This window comes from Leptonychotes weddellii, chromosome 12, assembly GCF_054177405.1.
Source record: "Leptonychotes weddellii isolate Sample4059 chromosome 12, ASM5417740v2, whole genome shotgun sequence".
NCBI classification, from domain to species: Eukaryota; Metazoa; Chordata; class Mammalia; order Carnivora; family Phocidae; genus Leptonychotes; species Leptonychotes weddellii.
This window is the reverse complement of record NC_138380.1, coordinates 28995982-29014453: the sequence shown is the minus strand read 5'-3', so window position 1 is coordinate 29014453 and position 18472 is coordinate 28995982. Positions and strand designations below refer to the sequence as shown.

Here is an 18472-nt window from a genome sequence, read left to right as displayed (position 1 = left end):
CAGAGCCACCCGGGTGCCCCAGGACTTCTGAATCTTGCCTTCGTGGACCTCCTACTGAAGAAGGGGGCACTAAACTGCATACCGACCCAAAACGAAAGATGGAAAGTAAATGGAAGATTATGATAATATGTAGGAAACGAGTAAGTCCACAGACAGAATGTACTTGAAACAGTGCTTAGCACCTACTAAGCGCTCAAATGTTAATACTGTAGTTAAAACGTATATACTACTTCCTGCATACCAGTGAATTAATCAAAAATTAAAATCACTTTTTAAGATTCTAAGATGCCTCAGTCTTAGCCAAATTAACCTTGAGAAAAGGAGATCAATTTAAAATACTTGAGAGTATTTTATCAAGTATTTCACTTTCACAAATATTCATAATAGATTACAATCTAGTCCCCCTTGTTAGTCTAGACAAATGCATTTTCACTTTCAAAAGAACTCCTTGAACATTTTGTAAATGAATCTCTTCTGAGACTGAAATAGCTTTTCTGCACACTGTGAAGCTTTACAACTAGAAAGCCAGAGACAGTAACAGCCACCTTTCAATCTCGTCGTTTTGTGGGGGCTGTTAACACTACTGTCTGCTGTGTGCCCAATCCCCTTCAACACAGCGATTCAGTAAAAAGTGCTAAAAATCTGTGCTGCTCAGCATTCAAATGCCAATGGCCCAGCCCATTTCTTTCAGAAATACATGCCTTGTGGAAGTATGATACATCTATAGTTCATTAAAACAACAGCGATAAACAAACCTTTTCTACCTGGTGATAAAAACCAGAGCAGGTTGAATAGTACATGTATCTGCTTTCCTATAACCAAGGACTAACGGTCTCCAGTTTTTCCTGGATTTGTGTTGAGGGTACGGCTGGCTCCGAAGGACCTGAAGCTGCCGCGTGCAGCCAGAATCTCTCTATAGGAACATGTATCTGCATTTCAACAACTGTTCATCCGTTGCCCCCTTGCTGTATGCCTATGCTAAGTGCTGTGGCATACCAGAGGGGACCGATTCTACCTAGGGGATGTGGCATTTTAAAATGTACCTGTTTCAAGGAACAGCATCTTGATAGGTAGACAGGTCAGGAGAAGGCCTTCCAGTTGTAAGAGATGGCATTGGCAGAGAATGGAGGCTGGGCAGGCCTCAGTCCTTCAAGGGACTAAGGCATCAGGTCAAGGTCAGAATAGCTTCAAGAGTGAAGGATGGTGAGCTCAAAGCTGAGACACACCTCCAGTCGGGGCTGGCTGAAAGCCTGGGATGGAGTCACATCAGTGGAATGCAATCAAGCAGCCACAGTTCTGGCATGTCCTCCTCCCGCCCCCCCCCACCCCCCCCCCAGCCAGGCTGCAGGGAACCATCCCCTGGGATCCATCCCCAGATGTTCTGACTTCACTGGTCTGGGCTGGGCCATTGGCATTTTGCATGCAGTCTGGGGTGAGACTTGATGATATGCAGCCTCAGAACGAGGCCACAAATGACAAGTGGAAGATCTAGAATGTCGTGTTGGGAGGGAGAAACCACCAGCTCTAGGAAGCCCTGGCAGTCTCTAAGGCGGGGGATAAACAGGATTGGATTCCCGCATTGAAATCTCACTCTGGTGCAAAGATGGCCTCGAGAGGAAAGAAACGGGAAACACACTTAGAGGCTCTGATTGCTGAGGTGAGTCCAAGAGGTAACGGGAGCCTCGTCCAGGGCCAAGGTACCAAACAAAGCTGTCTGAGATGGAGTCAGCAGGGCTGAGGGGCTGACTGACTTGAGAGAGGTGCAGAGAGGAAATGTCAGAGACAGCTCTGGCGTTCCCACTGGAGAAGAGGCTGTGCAGTTCAGGGAGGCAGAGCACTCGTGAGCAAGAGCACACGTGGGGCGTGGGTGGGGGTGATGGGTCAGGTCTCGTGGATTTGAGGAGGCATCCTGTCGGGAGATGTCCAGCAGGTGGTGAGACCCGAGCATGGGAGCAGCCAGGGAGAATTCAGGCTGGAGATAAAATGAACGCGTTCACAGAAGGGCCGCAGAGCTTTTGGAAACTGCTTAACATTCTCTTGGGTCCACAAGCAGGGGCTGTATGGCTAATCAAGTAATCGCCCATTAAATGGACAACCTGTGCCCTAGACAAAAAGGGGTTGGGGTTCCACCTCATCTTAGTTTATCCTGGTGTCCCATGACGGACTGACCCAGGGTCAAAGAGACTGGGTTTCTCTGATAAAAAGCTTTGTCTTCAACACTGCTAGTCTCATTACCTTATTTTTTCAATCACACCGACTTCTCTAACTACTTAAGTTCAACATCTTTAAATAGATTGGTTCAAAGGTAAATTTTATTTGCAAAAGAGCATGTGTCTCCTTCAGATTGTAGAGCAGAGTTTCAGGTCTAACCAACCCCAGGAGCAGGAAGTTTCCAGTTTGAAGGATTAGCCAGACTCCAATCAGGTTCCACAGAGATGAAAGGAGGCCACCCACCCCATGCTATAGCTGAAGATTTCTTTTAACCTGTTGCCAGAAAGTCAGCCATTTAGATTCCCTTGCCTTATGCTACTGCAAAGCTCTATTTCTGAAATGATTCTACTCTTTTTGTCCTTTCTTCTTCCAACTTCATAGGCTGTGTCAGCCCCACTCCTCTCCTGCAGATTGGTGATCCTAATCAGATATTTCGTGGCAAGGCTCGGGGCTACAGTCCAGTTCTGTATGCCCTTGTATTAAAAGTTCTGGAGAGTCAGTTCTAGAGCAACACTTGTTGGGTTAAAACTAATTAACCTATTACATTTATAGTTAAATCCAAACTCCTTTGTGTCTAAAGTGACAAGTCCATAATCTCCCCCTTAGAACGGAAAACAGCCTGTCTTTCACAGTCCACTAAAACAAGGCTCTGCAGGGATAATGCTCTGAGTCCAGATGAGAAGCAAGGGACAAACCTTCCAAGAGCCTCAAGTAATGCAGGGTCCAAGGAGGTGAACAAAGTTATGTGGACTCCAATGACCATATTCTCCTATTATTATGGTAATTCTATCTTTATTACTTCCAAAAAGGAAAGTTCTCTCAAGAATTCAAAGTGTTACTTTAAAATACCAATCTGGTGTTAAAAAAAATTTTTTTTTTACTACTTACTGTCACATGTAATTTTAAAAAGTATCTGTCTTGCTGATTTAACAACATACCTTACTTACACTGAGGCAAAATTTGATCCAATTCTAATACACATTCACACCCTTTTTACCAAACAGAGCCATATGCTGTGACTCTCTCTCACGAAAGGCAATATGAAAAGGAAGATGTTATTTTTCTTAATTTCATTTTTTTTTGGAAGGCATTATTTTAAAATAAACACAAAATAACCCTTGGTCACATCAGTGCTAGGTCTTTTTTTCTTTTAAATGTGTTCTTCTGTTCTACATTCTTTTCTTCATGGAACCATTTTATTTTATTTATTTATTTTTTTTTAAAGATTTTTTTATTTATTTATTTGAGAGAGAGGATGAGAGGAGAGAGAGAGCACATGAGAGGGGGGAGGGTCAGAGGGAGAAGCAGACTCCCTGCTGAGCAGGGAGCCCGATGCGGGACTCAATCCTGGGACTCCAGGATCATGACCTGAGCCGAAGGCAGTCGCTTAACCAACTGAGCCACCCAGGCGCCCGGAACCATTTTATTTTAATCTCCATATAAGTTTTAGATTCTTTTTTTTTTTTTTTTTTTGAGAGAGAGAGAGAGAGCAATAGAGAGTGCAAGCAGGGGGTAGGGGCAGGAAGGAGAGGGAGAAAGAGAATCTTAAGCAGGGCGCAGAGCCCAATGCAGGGCTCCATCTCACAACCTTTGAGATCATGACCTGAGCCAAAATCAAGAATCAGATGTTTAACCGACTGCATCACCCAGGTGCCTCTTAAATCCAATTATTTAAAATACATCTGCTACTCTTCCTTCTTATAGTTTGCTCATGTATTTCTTTTATTCATTCTCTGTGACTCTCTTTGCTGGCTTTCATCTGCAGTCAGAGAGAGGAGCCAATAAGGTAATATATGTGCTGTGCACAGTGGAAGATTAAAGTTCAACATCCTAACCCAGCCTCATCCAAGTCATTTAAGTCTCTTCCTGTAGAGAAAATAAGCTTAAAAGTCAGGAATAAATGTATTCCTTACAAATCAGTGTATTCCTCACTTACCGTAATATAGTTGGATCAATTTAATTTCTTAGTAAAAACAAATGCAAGAGAAAAACCGACAGATAACTCCTATTCCCTCATCATTCTAAAAACCGCAGTGGGAGAGCCTAGGAACACCTTCTCCCTCATCCAGACTTCTGCCTCCTCTACTCTCTGCCCTTTCCCACCACTCTTGACCAAAAGAACGTTCCCTGTTGTGTGCTTTCTGCACTACAAAAGAAGTGACAGCACACCCATCAATGCCGCCTTCCCTTCGGCTCACACGACATTACCCTGCCCTGCTCAAAACCCTGGGTCCCCATCTACTCTGCCTAACGTGCACTCTCTCTGTGATCCCTCCACTGGGCACCAGTCGAGAGCAGCGGATCCTAGAGAGGAAATGATGGGCATAATGCACAGAGTTTTAGGAGATGAGGATGGATAGCAGCAAGGGAAGATCGGGGGCCAGACCATAAGCTCCTCCACACCTGTTCAGAGAATGTGTTTGTCCTGCAGCCACTCGAGCAGAACAGCAGGGAAATGATAAGAGCAGCTCTGTGTTGTAGAATGATCCCTGTGAGGGGCTGACCAGAGGAAATAAAAAGGGTCAGGGCGCCTGGGTGGCTCAGTCGTTGAGTCTGCCTTTGGCTCAGGTCATGGTCCCACGGTCCCGGGATCGAGCCCCGCATCGGGCTCCCTGCTCGGCGGGAGGCCTGCTTCTCCCTCTCCCGCTCCCCCTGCTTGTGTTCCCTCTCTCGCTGTGTCTCTCTCCGTCAAATAAATAAAATCTTTAAAAAAAAAAAAAAAAAGAAGGGTCAGAAATGAGACCTCCACAGTCCCTGAGCAAGAAACAACAGGTGGAGGGGGGGAAGAATGTGGGAGGCGGAGACGAGATTCAGGGACCAGATTCAGCAGAACTCAGGGTTGACATGGCCCAGAGGACCAGGCAAACTGAGGAATGTATGGCAACGCTCAAGTGCCTACCTCAGGCCACTGCATTCAAGGTCTTAGCAGATGAGGGGCACCTGGGTGGCTCAGTCGGTTAAGCGTCTGCCTTAAGGTCCTGGGGTCCTGGGATCGAGCCCCGCATCGGGCTCCCTGCTCAGCCAAGGATCTGCTTTTCCCTCTCCCTCTGCCCCTCCCCCTCGTTCATGCTCTCTCTAAATAAATATTTTTTTTAAAAAAGGCCTTAGCAGACAAACCTGCATTTGTATCTTACTTTTGTTATTAAAAAGAGAAAAAAGATATTTGATAATTATAAGTTACTGAGCTGAATAGAGAATAATACCTTGTCCCATTTAAAGGTGATACACCACTTCTACATATGAGGGTGGTTAAAATGGAGATTATTTTTTGGCTTCATTCTGTTCAAAAACTTCATTTTTAAACTCCAAATCAGTCTATCTTTATGCCCTATCATCACCTACTTCACTACCAACTTTTGCGCTCTCTCATCTTACCTCTTCCTACATCCACTCTAAGCGGGCTCTTCCACTTGCAGACACGTGAAGATGACGTATGACTAGCATTCCCTTTGTCTTTGCCTGTGCTACTTCTTCTATCAGGAGATTCACCCACTCATCAGCCAATAATTATTAGCTATCAGTGTACCAGGCAAAATAGAAGAATAAGGTACAGTACTAGCCTTCAAGGAGCTCACCATGTGTGTGTGGGCCAAGGCCAAAGCTCAAATAATACCCTCACCGCCTTGACCTATATTTAGGTGGAACACAGTTATAAACAAAATCTACTGATGTTCACTAGAGGGAGAAGCCCTGTCTGGAGGGATCAGAGAAGCCTTCATTTGAGGTGTCCTTAGAGCATTTTAACAGGGGCTTTTTCTGTAGTTTCCAAAAGGGCAAAAACCATGTCTGTTTTATTCAGTACTGTACAACATAATATTTTGCAAAGCACTGGCCATGTTGGTAGTCACAGTGTATGTGTGTAGGGGGGAGGTTGTGTATTTACTCTCTCATTCTCAATGAGAGCTGCAGCATGAATGAAGACTCAGAGAGTAGAAAAGCAAAGGACACGTAAAGAAGAAATCGCATATTCTGTTGGAGCACAGACATCTATTTTAAAAGGGTCAGACATTCTAAAGTAGACATACGAATGGCCAACAAGTCCATGAAAAGATACATTACATCACTAATGATCAGGGAAATGTACAACAAAACCACAATGAGGTATCACCTCACACCAGTCAGAATGGCTATCATCAGAAAGGCAATAGATAAGTTCTGGCAAGGTTGTGGAGGAAAGGGAACCCTTGAGCACTGATGGTGGGAACGTAATTTGGTGCATTTCCATACTATGGAAAATAGTATGGAGGTTCCTCAAAAAATTCAAAGTATCACATGGTCCAGCAATCCCACTTCTGGGTCTATAGCCAAAGGAAATGAAATCAGGATCTCCAAGAGTAATCTGCACTCCCATATTCACTGCTTCATTATTCACAATAGCCAATATATGGAAAGAACCTAAGTGTCCGTCAACAGATGAATGGATAAAGAAAATGTGGTATATATACAGAATGGATTATTCTTCACTCAGTGAGAAAGAAGAAAATCTTGCCATTTTCAACAACACAGTGCACCTTGAGGGCATTACACTAAGAGAATTAAGTCAGACAGAGAAAGACAAATACTGTATGACATCACTTATATGTGGAATGTAAAAAAGCCAAGCCTATGCAAACAGAGTAAAATGGTGGTTGGCAGTGACTTGGGGCATGGGTGAAGGAAATGGGGAGATATCAAAGGATACACAATTTCAGTTATAAGATGAGTAAGTTCTGGGGATCTTATGTACTGCAGGGTGACTACAGTTAGCAACATTGTATTACATACTTGAAAGTTACTAAGAAAGTAGATCATAAATGTTCTCACCACCAAAGATATTTTAATTGTGTGAATAGAGGTACTAGCTAATGTTACAGTAGTTATTTTACAATATGGAAGTATATCAAATCAACATGCTGTACACCTTAAACTCATACAATAGTATATCTCAATAAATCTCAGTTTAAAAAATAAAGGGTCAGATAAGCCAATCAGGTGGATTAATGTCCTTGAATGGAAGGCCTTGCATGGCACTGATTTAGTTCAGTGGGTGATAGAGGGATGTGTGGGGCAGGAATCAGACAGCTTTTAACTAAGGGTCTGACTACCTGTGAAGGATGTTAGAGCAGGAGAAGCAGTAGACGAGCAGCCATTTATAGGGAAGTAGATGAGATGTAGGGAAGGGGGCATAAGGTAGGATGGTACCAATGGGATGGATGAAAAAGGCATGCTGGGATCCATCTGGCAGGACGTGCCTATGGACTATATGGGACAAAGACAAGGGGTCCATGAATGAGAGGATCTGGGAGTGCTATCTGGTCCTCATATGGCTTTAAAAATGGAAATATCTGACAACACTGAAAGAAGAAAATCCCACATTTTCACATAAAAAGGGGTTTCTTTTTTTTTTTTTTTTAAAGGTTTTATTTATTTGGCAGAGAGAGAGAGACAGCTAGAGAGGGAACACAAGCAGGGGGAGTGGGAGAGGGAGAGGGAAGCAGGCTGCCTGCTGAGAAGGGAGCTTGACTTGGGGCTCCATCCCAGGACTCTGGGATCATGATCCGAGGCAAAGGCAGATGCTCAACGACTGAGCCACCCAGGCGCCCTGGGATTTCTGACTTCTTAAAAGTCACAAGAGCACCTGACACTGGATCTACACTGCCATCAGCAACTAGCTGCCGCAGCTGAGAACTACTGCCCTCCCGTAGATGGAGACAGGCCTCCCCGCTCCCCACTTCACCCTTTACTGTGGTCTGTTGGCACTGTGGACATTCAGGTCGTCAAGCCTGCTGACAAGACCGGAGTTTCAAGTGGGAGAGGCTGAGAGATTTGTGCCACTCACCAAATTGGGAAATAGGAAGAGGAACTCTTAAGATGCTGCCCCGCCCCCATAGATTTAGAAATGCTATGCTGGTCACCTCTGCATCCTTTATGACCTGATTCACTGCTCATTTTCTCAGCTCTCTTAAGCTTAGGGCAGAGAGCAGAATTCAGTCTATAATTGCTATCTGCTCTGACAGGGTGAGAACAAAATATTTCAGCTTCTTACTTTAAGATGAAACAAAACTGAAAGTTGGAAAAAATGTAGCGGGCTTCTGTTGTAAGAGCCGGGGTGGGGGGGTGCGGAGAAGACAAGTGTTGGCACAGGAGAGTTCCTAAGGAGCTGTGGCTGGCAGCGGTGAGGGGCGGGCTTGGTAGCAGTCTGAGTCCTGCTTGGCTGTGTTCTTGCTGGGGGTTCTTTGGTCAGGGTCCCCCAAACTCCTGCTTCAAATGTTTTCATGTTTATAAGTCAGGGTGTTTACGATAGGGCCTACCAGAGTCAGAGCTTAATCAATGTTAGTGATCATTAGTAAAAGCTGCAGAGAAAACTGCTTTCTGCAGCTAACTGCCACTAGTTTCTGAACAGACTGACCCGCGCACCACAGTAACATTCCGATTCCGGTGGGATTTTCCTGTCCTTAAAATGTGGGTCTAGGTCCGTGGAGCCCTCAGTCCCTCCCCAAGCCTGCCTCTTAACTATATTTCTCGACTTCCTTCTTCTAAGGCTGACCTAGCTACATGGCATCTCCCTTGATCGTGGCCCCAAAAATGAGAAACACCTCCACAAAGATTTGAATTTGTGTTTCAGCTCATCTATCCCTGATCTTGCAACTGCGCCCCCTTGCACCCTCTCCCCAGGGGTCTGTGTGGCTTTGGGCCCTCGGAGGCTGGAGTCTGGTCCATTTCGGTTGTATGTGGGAGCTGGTAGTCATGCTGGGGTATGCAGGGTATGCTGATGCCCCCTGTGGTAAAGCTTGGTATGGTAACCTTGGGAGCCTAAGAGAAAATTCATGATAAAGCTATATTAATAAACATATTTAATCCTGGTTCTGCCACTCTGTAGTTGTGGCAAGATACTGAACCTCCCTGTACCAGCTTCCTCACGTTGGAAACAGACATGACACCCACCTGCACAGGGCTGTAGTGGAGATTAAGTGAGCTCATTAATGTGTGCAATGTGTTTAGCCGAGCGCCAGCCCGTGACATGCCAAGGGTTAGGTGGACGAAGTTTAACTCAGGTGCTTCAAGAAGGGGTGCTTTGGTTGTAGAGAATTTATGATTAATTTACTAAAAATCTATCTACTCTTTATTACCACCATGCAATTCTAAACAGCATCAGTGATAGAATACTTAGTCCCGCGAGGGTGGGTGGCTCCCCACACCTCCTCCCTTAGTATACCTCTGGGGCCAGTTATATAGTATGCTCACAACAGATAATGATTTACAAACAAAAGACGGGGGGAAAAAAGAAGAAAACATAGGATGAGCAATAAATGCAATGACATACAAGAAATATATATATTTTTTTTACAAGTGTTCATCTAGGTTCCCATTTTCATCCCAAGGCTGTTGAATAACTGAAAAGTCACCTTAAATTTACCCCCCCGAAAGAAGCTTATTTCCTTTCAGTGGCATCACTGAAGATCATGTCCTTTAGTTACGACAATTCAGTTTGCTGGAATGGCCTTACCACTACTGATGAACAGATCTACTAGCTGTTCCTTGGAGAAACCAGCATCCACTTCGGCTCTCACTATTTCACAGGTGAATCCTGCAGCCATCTGTCTGTGCTGTGGTAAGAAATCAGTGATCAGTTCTACATGCTTTCAAATTTTCAGAGAAAAGGAAAGGGTACACAAGTAATAGATACCTTCATGCAGAGTGCAAGCTGATGTGCTATGTAGTCTTGCAAGCTTCCTTCTGGGCCATGGAAAATGACATTATGGTACTGCTCGACCTATTAATAAACCAAGAGGAAATCTTAGGTGAAAATGTGAAGAAGAGGAAAAAAAAAAAATGTGGTACCCAAGTAGGAGATTCTCTTTCTGATTGTTCTCAGACTTTGAAAACACTAGTATTTTCAGGATTAACTGTATTCACTGGGCACTTGAAGTCTTTCATTTTAATATGAAATATTGGCAGATATAGTATTTATATACTTATATAGTATTTTATATATTATTTATTTATAGGAGGAGCTGACATTGGATTAAGAAGCATATTCTTTAGGGCGCCTGGGTGGCTCAGTCGGTTAAGCATCTGCCTTCGACTCAGCTCATGATCTCAAGGTCCTGGGATCAAGTCCTGCATTGGGCTCCCCGCTCAGCAGGGAGTCTGCTTCTCCCTTTGCCCCCACCCCATTTGTGTTCTATCTCTCTCCCAAATAAATAAAAATCTTAAAAAAAAAAAAAAAAGAAGAAGAAGAAGCATACTCTTTCTTCCCTGTATCTTCCACAGTGAAGTTCAGTTCGCTGGCTGGGAACATGGTTCCTAGCATATTTTGTCCCTTGCAAATGTTTTTCTTTATTATCTCTTGCAGATGCTCTCTAGTTTGAATTTCCCCAAAGTTTATTTTCCTTCTGAGTGATACCTGAATTACAGTAATTTCAACATATTCTGGAAAACACAACAAAACATAAAGAAGCAGAATACAAACCACTGATAGTGTCCGCACCGAGAAGCAACCTCTGTAAATAGATTTATGCTTCCCTTCCTAGCCTCAGCAATCAGACAACAAAAAGAAATAAAAGGTATCCAAATTGGGAAGGAAGAAATCAAACTTCCACTCTTTACAGATGACATGATACTATATAGAGAAAACCTGAAAGACTCCACCAAAAAATTGCTAGAATTGATACATGAATTCAACAAAGTTGCAGTATATAAAATCAACGTACAAAAATCTGTGGCATTTCTATACACCAATAACAAAGCAGAAAGAGAAATCAAGGAATCAATCCCATGTACAACTGCACCAAAAACGGTAAGATACCTAAACCTAACCAAAGAGGTAAAAGATCTGTACTCTGAAAACAGAGAACACTTAGGAAAGAAATTGAAGATGATCCAAAGAAATGGAAAAACATTCCATGCTCATGGATTGGAAGAAAAATATTGTTAAAATATCTATACTACCCAAAGCAATCTACACATTCAATGCAATCTTTATCAAAATAACACCAGCATTTTTCAGAGCTAGAACAACAATTCTAAAATTTTTATGGAACCCGAAAAGACCCTGAAGAGCCAAAGTAATACTGAAAAGGAAAAACAAAGCTGGAGGCATTACAATTCTGGACTTCAAGCCCTATTACAAAGCTGTAGTCATCAAGACAGTATGGTACTGGCACAAAAACAGACACATAGATGAATGGAACAGACTAGAGAACCCAGAAATGGACCCTCAACTCTATGGTCAACTCATCTTTGACAAAGCAGGAAAGACTATCCAATGGAAAAAAGACTGTCTCTTCAACAAATGGTGTTGGGAAAATTGGACAGCGATATGCAGAAGAATGAAACTGGACCACTTTCTTATACCGTACACAAAAATAGACTCAAAATGGATTAAAGACCTAAACGTGAGACAGGAAACCATCAAGATCCTAGAGGAGAACACAGGCAGCAACCTCTTTGACACTGACCGTAACAGCTTCTTACTAGACGTGTCTCTGGAGGCAAGGGAAACAAAAGCAAAAATGAAATACTGGGACTTCTTCCAGATAAAAAATCTTCTGCACAGCAAAGGAAACAACAAAACTAAAAGGCAACCTATGAATTGGGAGAAGATATTTGCAAATGACATATTGGATAGAGGGCTAGTATCCAAAATCTATAAAGAACTTATCAAAATCAACACCCCCCAAAAAAATAATCCAGCTAAGAAATGGGCATTAGACATGAACAGACATGCATGAAAAAATGCTCAACATCACTCATCATCAGGGAAATACAAATCAAAACCATGATGAGATACCACCTCACATCAGTTAGAATGGCTAAAATTAACAACTCAGGAAGCAATGGATGTTGGTGATGTGAAGAAAGGGGAACCCTCTTACATTGTTGGTGGATGTGCAAACTGGTGCAGCCACTCTGGAAAATAGTATGCAGGCTCCTCAAAAAGTTAATAAAACTACCCTATGATCCAACTGCACTACTGGGTATTTGACCAAAGGATACAAAAATACTGATTCAAAGGGGCACATGCACTGATTCAAAGGGCATATGGAAAGAGCCCAAATGTCCATCGACTGATGAATGGATAAAGAAGATGTGGGATATTTATACTATGGAATATTACTCAGCCATCAAAAAGAACGAAATCTTGCCATTTGCAATGATGTGGGTAGAACTGCAGTGTATTATGCTAAGTGAAATAAGTCAGTCAGAGAAAGACAAATACTGTATGATTTCACTCATATGTGGAATTTAAGAAACAAAACAGATAAGCATAGGGGAAGGGAAAAGAAAAATAAGATAAAAACAGAGAGGGAGGCAAACCATAAGAGACTCTTAACTAGAGAGAATAAACTGGATGTTGCTGGAGGGGAGGTGGATGGAGAGATGGGTGAAATGAACAATGGGCATTAAGGAGGGCACCCATTATGATGAGCACTGGGTGTTCTGTGTAAGTGATGAATCACTAAATTCTACTCCTGAAACCAATAGTACACTATATATTAAGTACCTTGAATTTAAATAAAATCTTCAAAGAAAAAAAATATTTTGCTTCCTTCAGCTTTTTCTTTGTGTAGTTTGTGTGTGTATGTTTATGTGTGTATTTTTTTAGAGGGCTATAGGAGTGTAATCTTTTTACAGCTGTTGCATATCAGAATATCTTTGACTTCTTATATAAAAGACATCTTCATGACTGCAAGATTACTGGGTCAACTACCTACATATATTGTGCCATTCTGGAATTCTGTTTCAAAGAAACCTGGGTAGAGATTGATCACTTTTACTCTGTAAAAATCTGCCTGGATGCCTATAGGATTTTTTTTTTTTTTTTTTTTTTTTTTACACCTTTTCCCCTCCCGTGTGAGAGTACCTTGCCTGAGAACAGGTAGAGATGCTGCACGCCCTGAATGGAAAGCCAGTGGCCATCTGCATGGGGCAAAGACAGTGTGATGTGTGGAGTGAGACGTGGAGGGGAGTCACGCCCTCCACCTCTGTCATCCCAGGGCTGAGCTCCCACTCCCAGCCTACATGCCTGGGAGCAGCTTTCTTCTTGGAAAGATCTTACAGTAGAGATCTGAACAGGTGAAGCGGCACCCTAACCAGTACGGGTAATGTAGCTCAGCTCACGTGTCAAGCTTGAGTCCCCCAGACTTCGAGGAATGTTACACATGAAAGAGTCTGTTCATGTTTAAGGACCTCTGTGTTGCTCTCCTGTGCTCTGATGAGCTTGTCCCTTTGAGATCCCAGGGGCAGGCCACATCCTTGAAGGTGGCTGGGGTAGACCTAGTGAAGAACAGGCCACCGGTCCGTCATTACAGGAAAGAAGCCAATCCTGGGATGTGACAGGAAGGCCTGAGGGAAAGCTGGTGGCATGGAAGGAAGAGGGAACCTTACCTGGGGCCTTTAGGGCTTGAGCTCCAGCCTCCAAAGAGACCAAGACATGCTTGGAGTTAACTCCTGGAAAGTGGAGGAAAACCATGCTTGACCACTGGGTGTGAGACCATGAGCTAAAAAGGGAAGTGGTCCTTGAAGGGGACCACTAATGCGGGACTTGGGACCGGGTTTTAGGTTCTGAAAGACAGCATGCCTGCTAGCCACCAGTGATTTTCTCTCAATACAAGTATTATTCCACCACTGCTAAGCCTTCACTACAAAAGGAAACAGCTGGATTCCCCTTGGGGCTAGGGCAGCATCAGGGAGAATGATATACCTGAAAGAAACAGGACAGTAGCTACAGCTGCCCAAGGAACATCAGCATCTCAAAGCCACAGGATGAAGTCAGCAGTAGCTGGCCTGGGCTGTCTTCTATGGTTTTGGGGGTCTGTGAGACAAGCAATGGTAGAAGGGCCAACAAGGACTAAGACTGGGACAGGGAGGGCGCCTGGGTGGCTCAGTTGGTTAGGCGACTGCCTTCGGCTCAGGTCATGATCCTGGAGTCACAGGATCGAGTCCTGCATCCGGCTCCCTGCTCGGCAGGGAGTCTGCTTCTCCCTCTGACCCTCCTCCCTATCATGCTCTCTGTCTCTCATTCTCTCTCTCAAATAAATAAATAAAATCTTTAAAAAAAAAAAAAGACTGGGACAGGGACTGTACTTACAATTTTAAAAAGTTACCCAGATTTGTCTGGTTGTGACCTCTTTCTCCCAATCTTAAATGGAACATGGTAAATTCTTTCAATCCACAGTCAGACCTTTTTTTGGTTTAGAAATGTTTTCTTTCATTATGGTTTTGGTAATTTCTCCTCTTCTATTTCTCTTTATTTTGAGGGAAGACCAGTAATGCTTAAGTTCCCTCTATGTCCTCAGAGAGTGTATCCGTCTCCTCATCGTTATCATACCTCTTGTCCTTTGCTTCTAGTTCGGGGAGAGCTCCTTAAGTTAGTCTTTCACAGCACTGAATAGAATCGTCACCGTCTCCCTTCCGCTCTTTACTGTTTCAAGTACAAGTGTAATGATGTCACTGCATTTTCAGTTCTTCTTAGAGTTCCTTACCTCACCCACCTCCTTGCCAACACTTTTGCTTTAACTTGGCCTCTCTCTACCATGGCTTTCTTGCCCTGCTTTCACAGTTGATCTTGCATTCTCTAGAGAAAGGACATAATTTTCTAAATTCTTTTCCTTTCTATCTCATAATTTTAAGGTGTTGTCATTCTGAGTTTTCAGAACGATAACTCCATTCTGTTCTGCAGTGCTCTTCCACAGGCATAATGTCGTTAACTTGTTATTAGTATTTATGTTCTGCGAAACCACAGAATCTGCAGTAAAGCAGGATGTATAGATGGTCATTGGCTTCAGTCGCTTTCCACTCATTTTTCAGCTGAATCCTGCCTAGGTCACAGCTGGATGGTGGGCTGCTGTCTATACTTGTGAGTTGCACTCCAGGACTGGGCCATGGCTGCTGTGGGCTGACCCTGGGCTGTCCACCATGGCAGACAAATGCGTGAGATACACTGCAGTCCCAGGAAGCACCGCGCTCCAGCATCCATCCTGCTGAAGGTGCTTACATAATCCACTCCCCAGAGAGAGCAGCCTCACCAGCACCTGCCCACCAACTTCCTGCTCAGGTATTTCTAGCTTTCATCTCTGAATGAATGTAGAAGGACCCATCTTGACAGGAGATGGAGGAGAAGGTCACGATGCTGCCAAAAGCAGAGACTACGCAGTAAGGATATTCACCCAATTTTCTAAGTGGTATCAACCTCGCTTTTTTGAATCATTAGTAAGATGGTAGGAGAAAAATAATAAAAGTGTTTTCCCACCTAATTTCAAGTAGGCCTCCAATAAGTGGGTTTAACACTCTCTTTTATTTATATTTATTTATTTATTTATTTATTTATTTATTTATTTATTTGACAGAAACAAACACAGTGAGAGAGGGAACACAAGCAGGGGGAGTGGGAGAGGGAGAAGCAGGCTTCCCGCCGAGCAGGGAGCCTGATGTGGGGCTCGATCCCAGGACCCTGGGATCATCACCTGAGCCGAAGGCAGACGCTTAACGACTGAGCCACCCAGGTGCCCCGGTTTAACACTCTCTTACACTTAAGGTACTGGAAAGTTTTTCCAGATTCTTGCTAAAGGAAGACCTCAGTTCTATTTTCCTCTGTTACTGTGAAGTTTTGCCACTTTTCAAAAGCACTTTAGTGGGAAATTGGGTACCGCAAGCCAAGTGCACTTTTAAACCAGAAGTTTGTACTCTTCAAATTAATCCCAAACTGCCATGACTTACTGGGTAGAAATTCTCTCACAAGGAATGGATTGTTTCATACCAGTGAAACAGGATACAGATTTTCAAGATTTACGAATATTCTACCCCTGAGATTTCCAACTAGGATTGCTATTTAATCTTGTCTCACTTCTGAAAACAAGAGTGCTCTATTCATTACAGCCCTCCTTGTCAAACTGCCTACACCGTCTCAAGATTGATTTTGAAATCACGTAACAGCAAGAGACCAGATTTCATAGATAAGCTGTCTTCAGTTTCAACACCTCATTTGTTCTCAGATTGTAGGTTCTTACAAAATACAGACAGGGAACATTCTACTTGAAATCTCCATGAAAAGGCCATTCACTAGCAGTAAGCATTTTGTCTTCAAATAGTCTAATATCCTCTCTGTAATAAGGTAAAATATAAATAAGGAAATAAATGGAAAAACAAATGTACAGACTTCCAGATCATTCATACATTCTAATACATGCATTCCATTAGGTTTTTCCTCATTTCAGATATTATCAATTTTTTGTTAGTGGTATTTTGTTCTATTTCATCAAATGGTTTAGTTGTGTTGGTTACCATTTAAGATCTGAACAACAAAATAATTACCAGGAGCCCGCTGCTCTGAGACTGGTGCAAACATGCAAAGCTATGCAAGGAAAACACATTTAACTGCTCTAGCTAAAAATTACATTTCTCCAAACAGCAAGATCTTAGGTATTATAAATACACATGCTTCCCGCTGCCAGCAGAGGGCTCTCAAGATAGACAGGAAGAGAGGCAGGCAGACCAGATTTTTGGCAGGGGGGGGGGGCCAGAAGGTAAATATTTTAATTGTTTTGAAAGGAGATGATCTGCTCTTTAAGAAAACCAAACTCAACTGCCGAAAGGTGAATTAGAGTCACCACAATTACTCCTAAGTGCCCGTTTCCAGGGGCACATTTTTGCTTCTTGTTACTAAAGGGACACTGGCCTTATTATCACAATCGGTACCAATCCCTTTTATTCCTGCGTCTGCACAGCCCATTCAGGAAGTTCTTATCACACGTCAATTAGTGCTTTGTGACGCAAATGAATTATGGATTAAATGGAAACAATGCCCTCAACAAAGGCCCATCCATCCCTTGATTGTTTTCCCCTCCACAGCGTTTTCCTGCAAAACGGCGTGCACCAGAGCGGCTGCTGTCTCCGCAGTGGTCAACGGGGCACCTGTGATGTGTTTTCAGACTTGTGGCATTATTTTAAAGCAATAAACCTCAACTTCTGTTCCGAGTTTCACTTGTCAGAGCCTGAGGGAAAGCTTCTACTGTGGAGAGACGGTTTTAGGCCTGGTCCTGCTAAGATGCTGAACTCAAAAAAGAATAAAAAATGAAAGGCTTTTACTGAGCCAATAAAGCTGAGATGGCCGTAAAGTATCATGGCTTTATAGCTAGGACTTTCATTCTGACCTCTTCTGACACTGATTTTAAAGAATTTATGTAGGGCTTTAGAGCCACAAGCAACACAGTTACTGTCAATTGATTCATATAAAATCCGCCCCCCTCCCAGACAATACTGGTACATCCAGCATTGGGGCTCCAAAAATCTAGAGTCCTTCATGGTAGAGAGAGAGGGTTTTAGCCATAGGCTGAGGACCCTCTTTACAGAATAGGTATAAAAGAATAATGGGAATTTAAGAGAAATTACAGTTCGTAGAGAGAGACACACCATAGGTTTTTAAGAATTAGCTTCCTGAAACTTTAAAAGCAAAGATGGGTCTTGGTTACTAACTTCACATAAAGATAGGCCCTCTTTTAGCAGCACAGACATACGAATTTGGTATTGTAGTTATTTAAAAAAAAAAACAAAACCCAAAAAACAAAAAACCAAACAACCATAAGACATAACTTTGGATCTAACTGTTGCCTTGTCACCAACCTCTAACACTCATCAACTCTTCCTGCTCCAGACCTCCTCTGGGCTGACTCTTGCCCCGCTGCCCAGAATCTTCTTCCATAATTGCCATGGAAGCCAAAAGATTCACTGGTGTTGGAGCCACTCTTCATCACACCAGGGAACTGGCTTCCTCCTTCTGCTAGGACCTTACCCACATTTACTCCTCCATGCACAAAAGAGGTCAGGCTAGAACCGGCTAGCCACCTGCTAACGGAGTTGAGATCTGTGGCCTTAGATTCATAACCGTCATCATTTACAACATTATTTTTATGGGAACACAGCAAATTTATTCTGGGACGCTATGAAGAGCAGGTGGAATTTCCTAGTCGTGATTCTTGATGGTTAGCGTACCACATATTGCGGTGGATGGCTACCAGGCACTGGAATCTCAAGAATCATGTCCTAGGGGATTCAAGTCCTACATTTTAAAGTAGTGCTCAGGAAATAAGTCAAACAGAGAAAGACATGTATCATATGATCTCACTGATATGAGGAATTCTTAATCGCAGGAAACAAACTGAGTGTTGTTGGAGTGGGGGGTGGGGTGGGAGGGATGGGGTGACTGGGTGATAGACACTGGGGAGGGTATGTGCTCTGGTAAGCGCTGTGAATTGTGCAAGACTGTTGAATCTCAGATCTG

General features: G+C 43.2%; 1 protein-coding gene across 3 annotated transcripts in view; it reads right to left on the bottom strand.

The window, feature by feature from the left end:
* CTTNBP2 (cortactin binding protein 2) overlaps nt 1-18472 on the bottom strand; it is a 151419-nt gene that overhangs the window by 18974 nt on the left and 113973 nt on the right. For all 3 annotated transcript variants that reach the window (XM_081800202.1, XM_081800201.1, XM_081800203.1), the window contains 2 exons: nt 9878-9964; nt 9698-9797 (listed from right to left, as the gene is read on the bottom strand). In XM_081800202.1, the coding sequence (XP_081656328.1) occupies nt 9698-9797; nt 9878-9964 (187 nt within the window). The remainder of the gene's footprint in view (nt 1-9697; nt 9798-9877; nt 9965-18472) is intronic.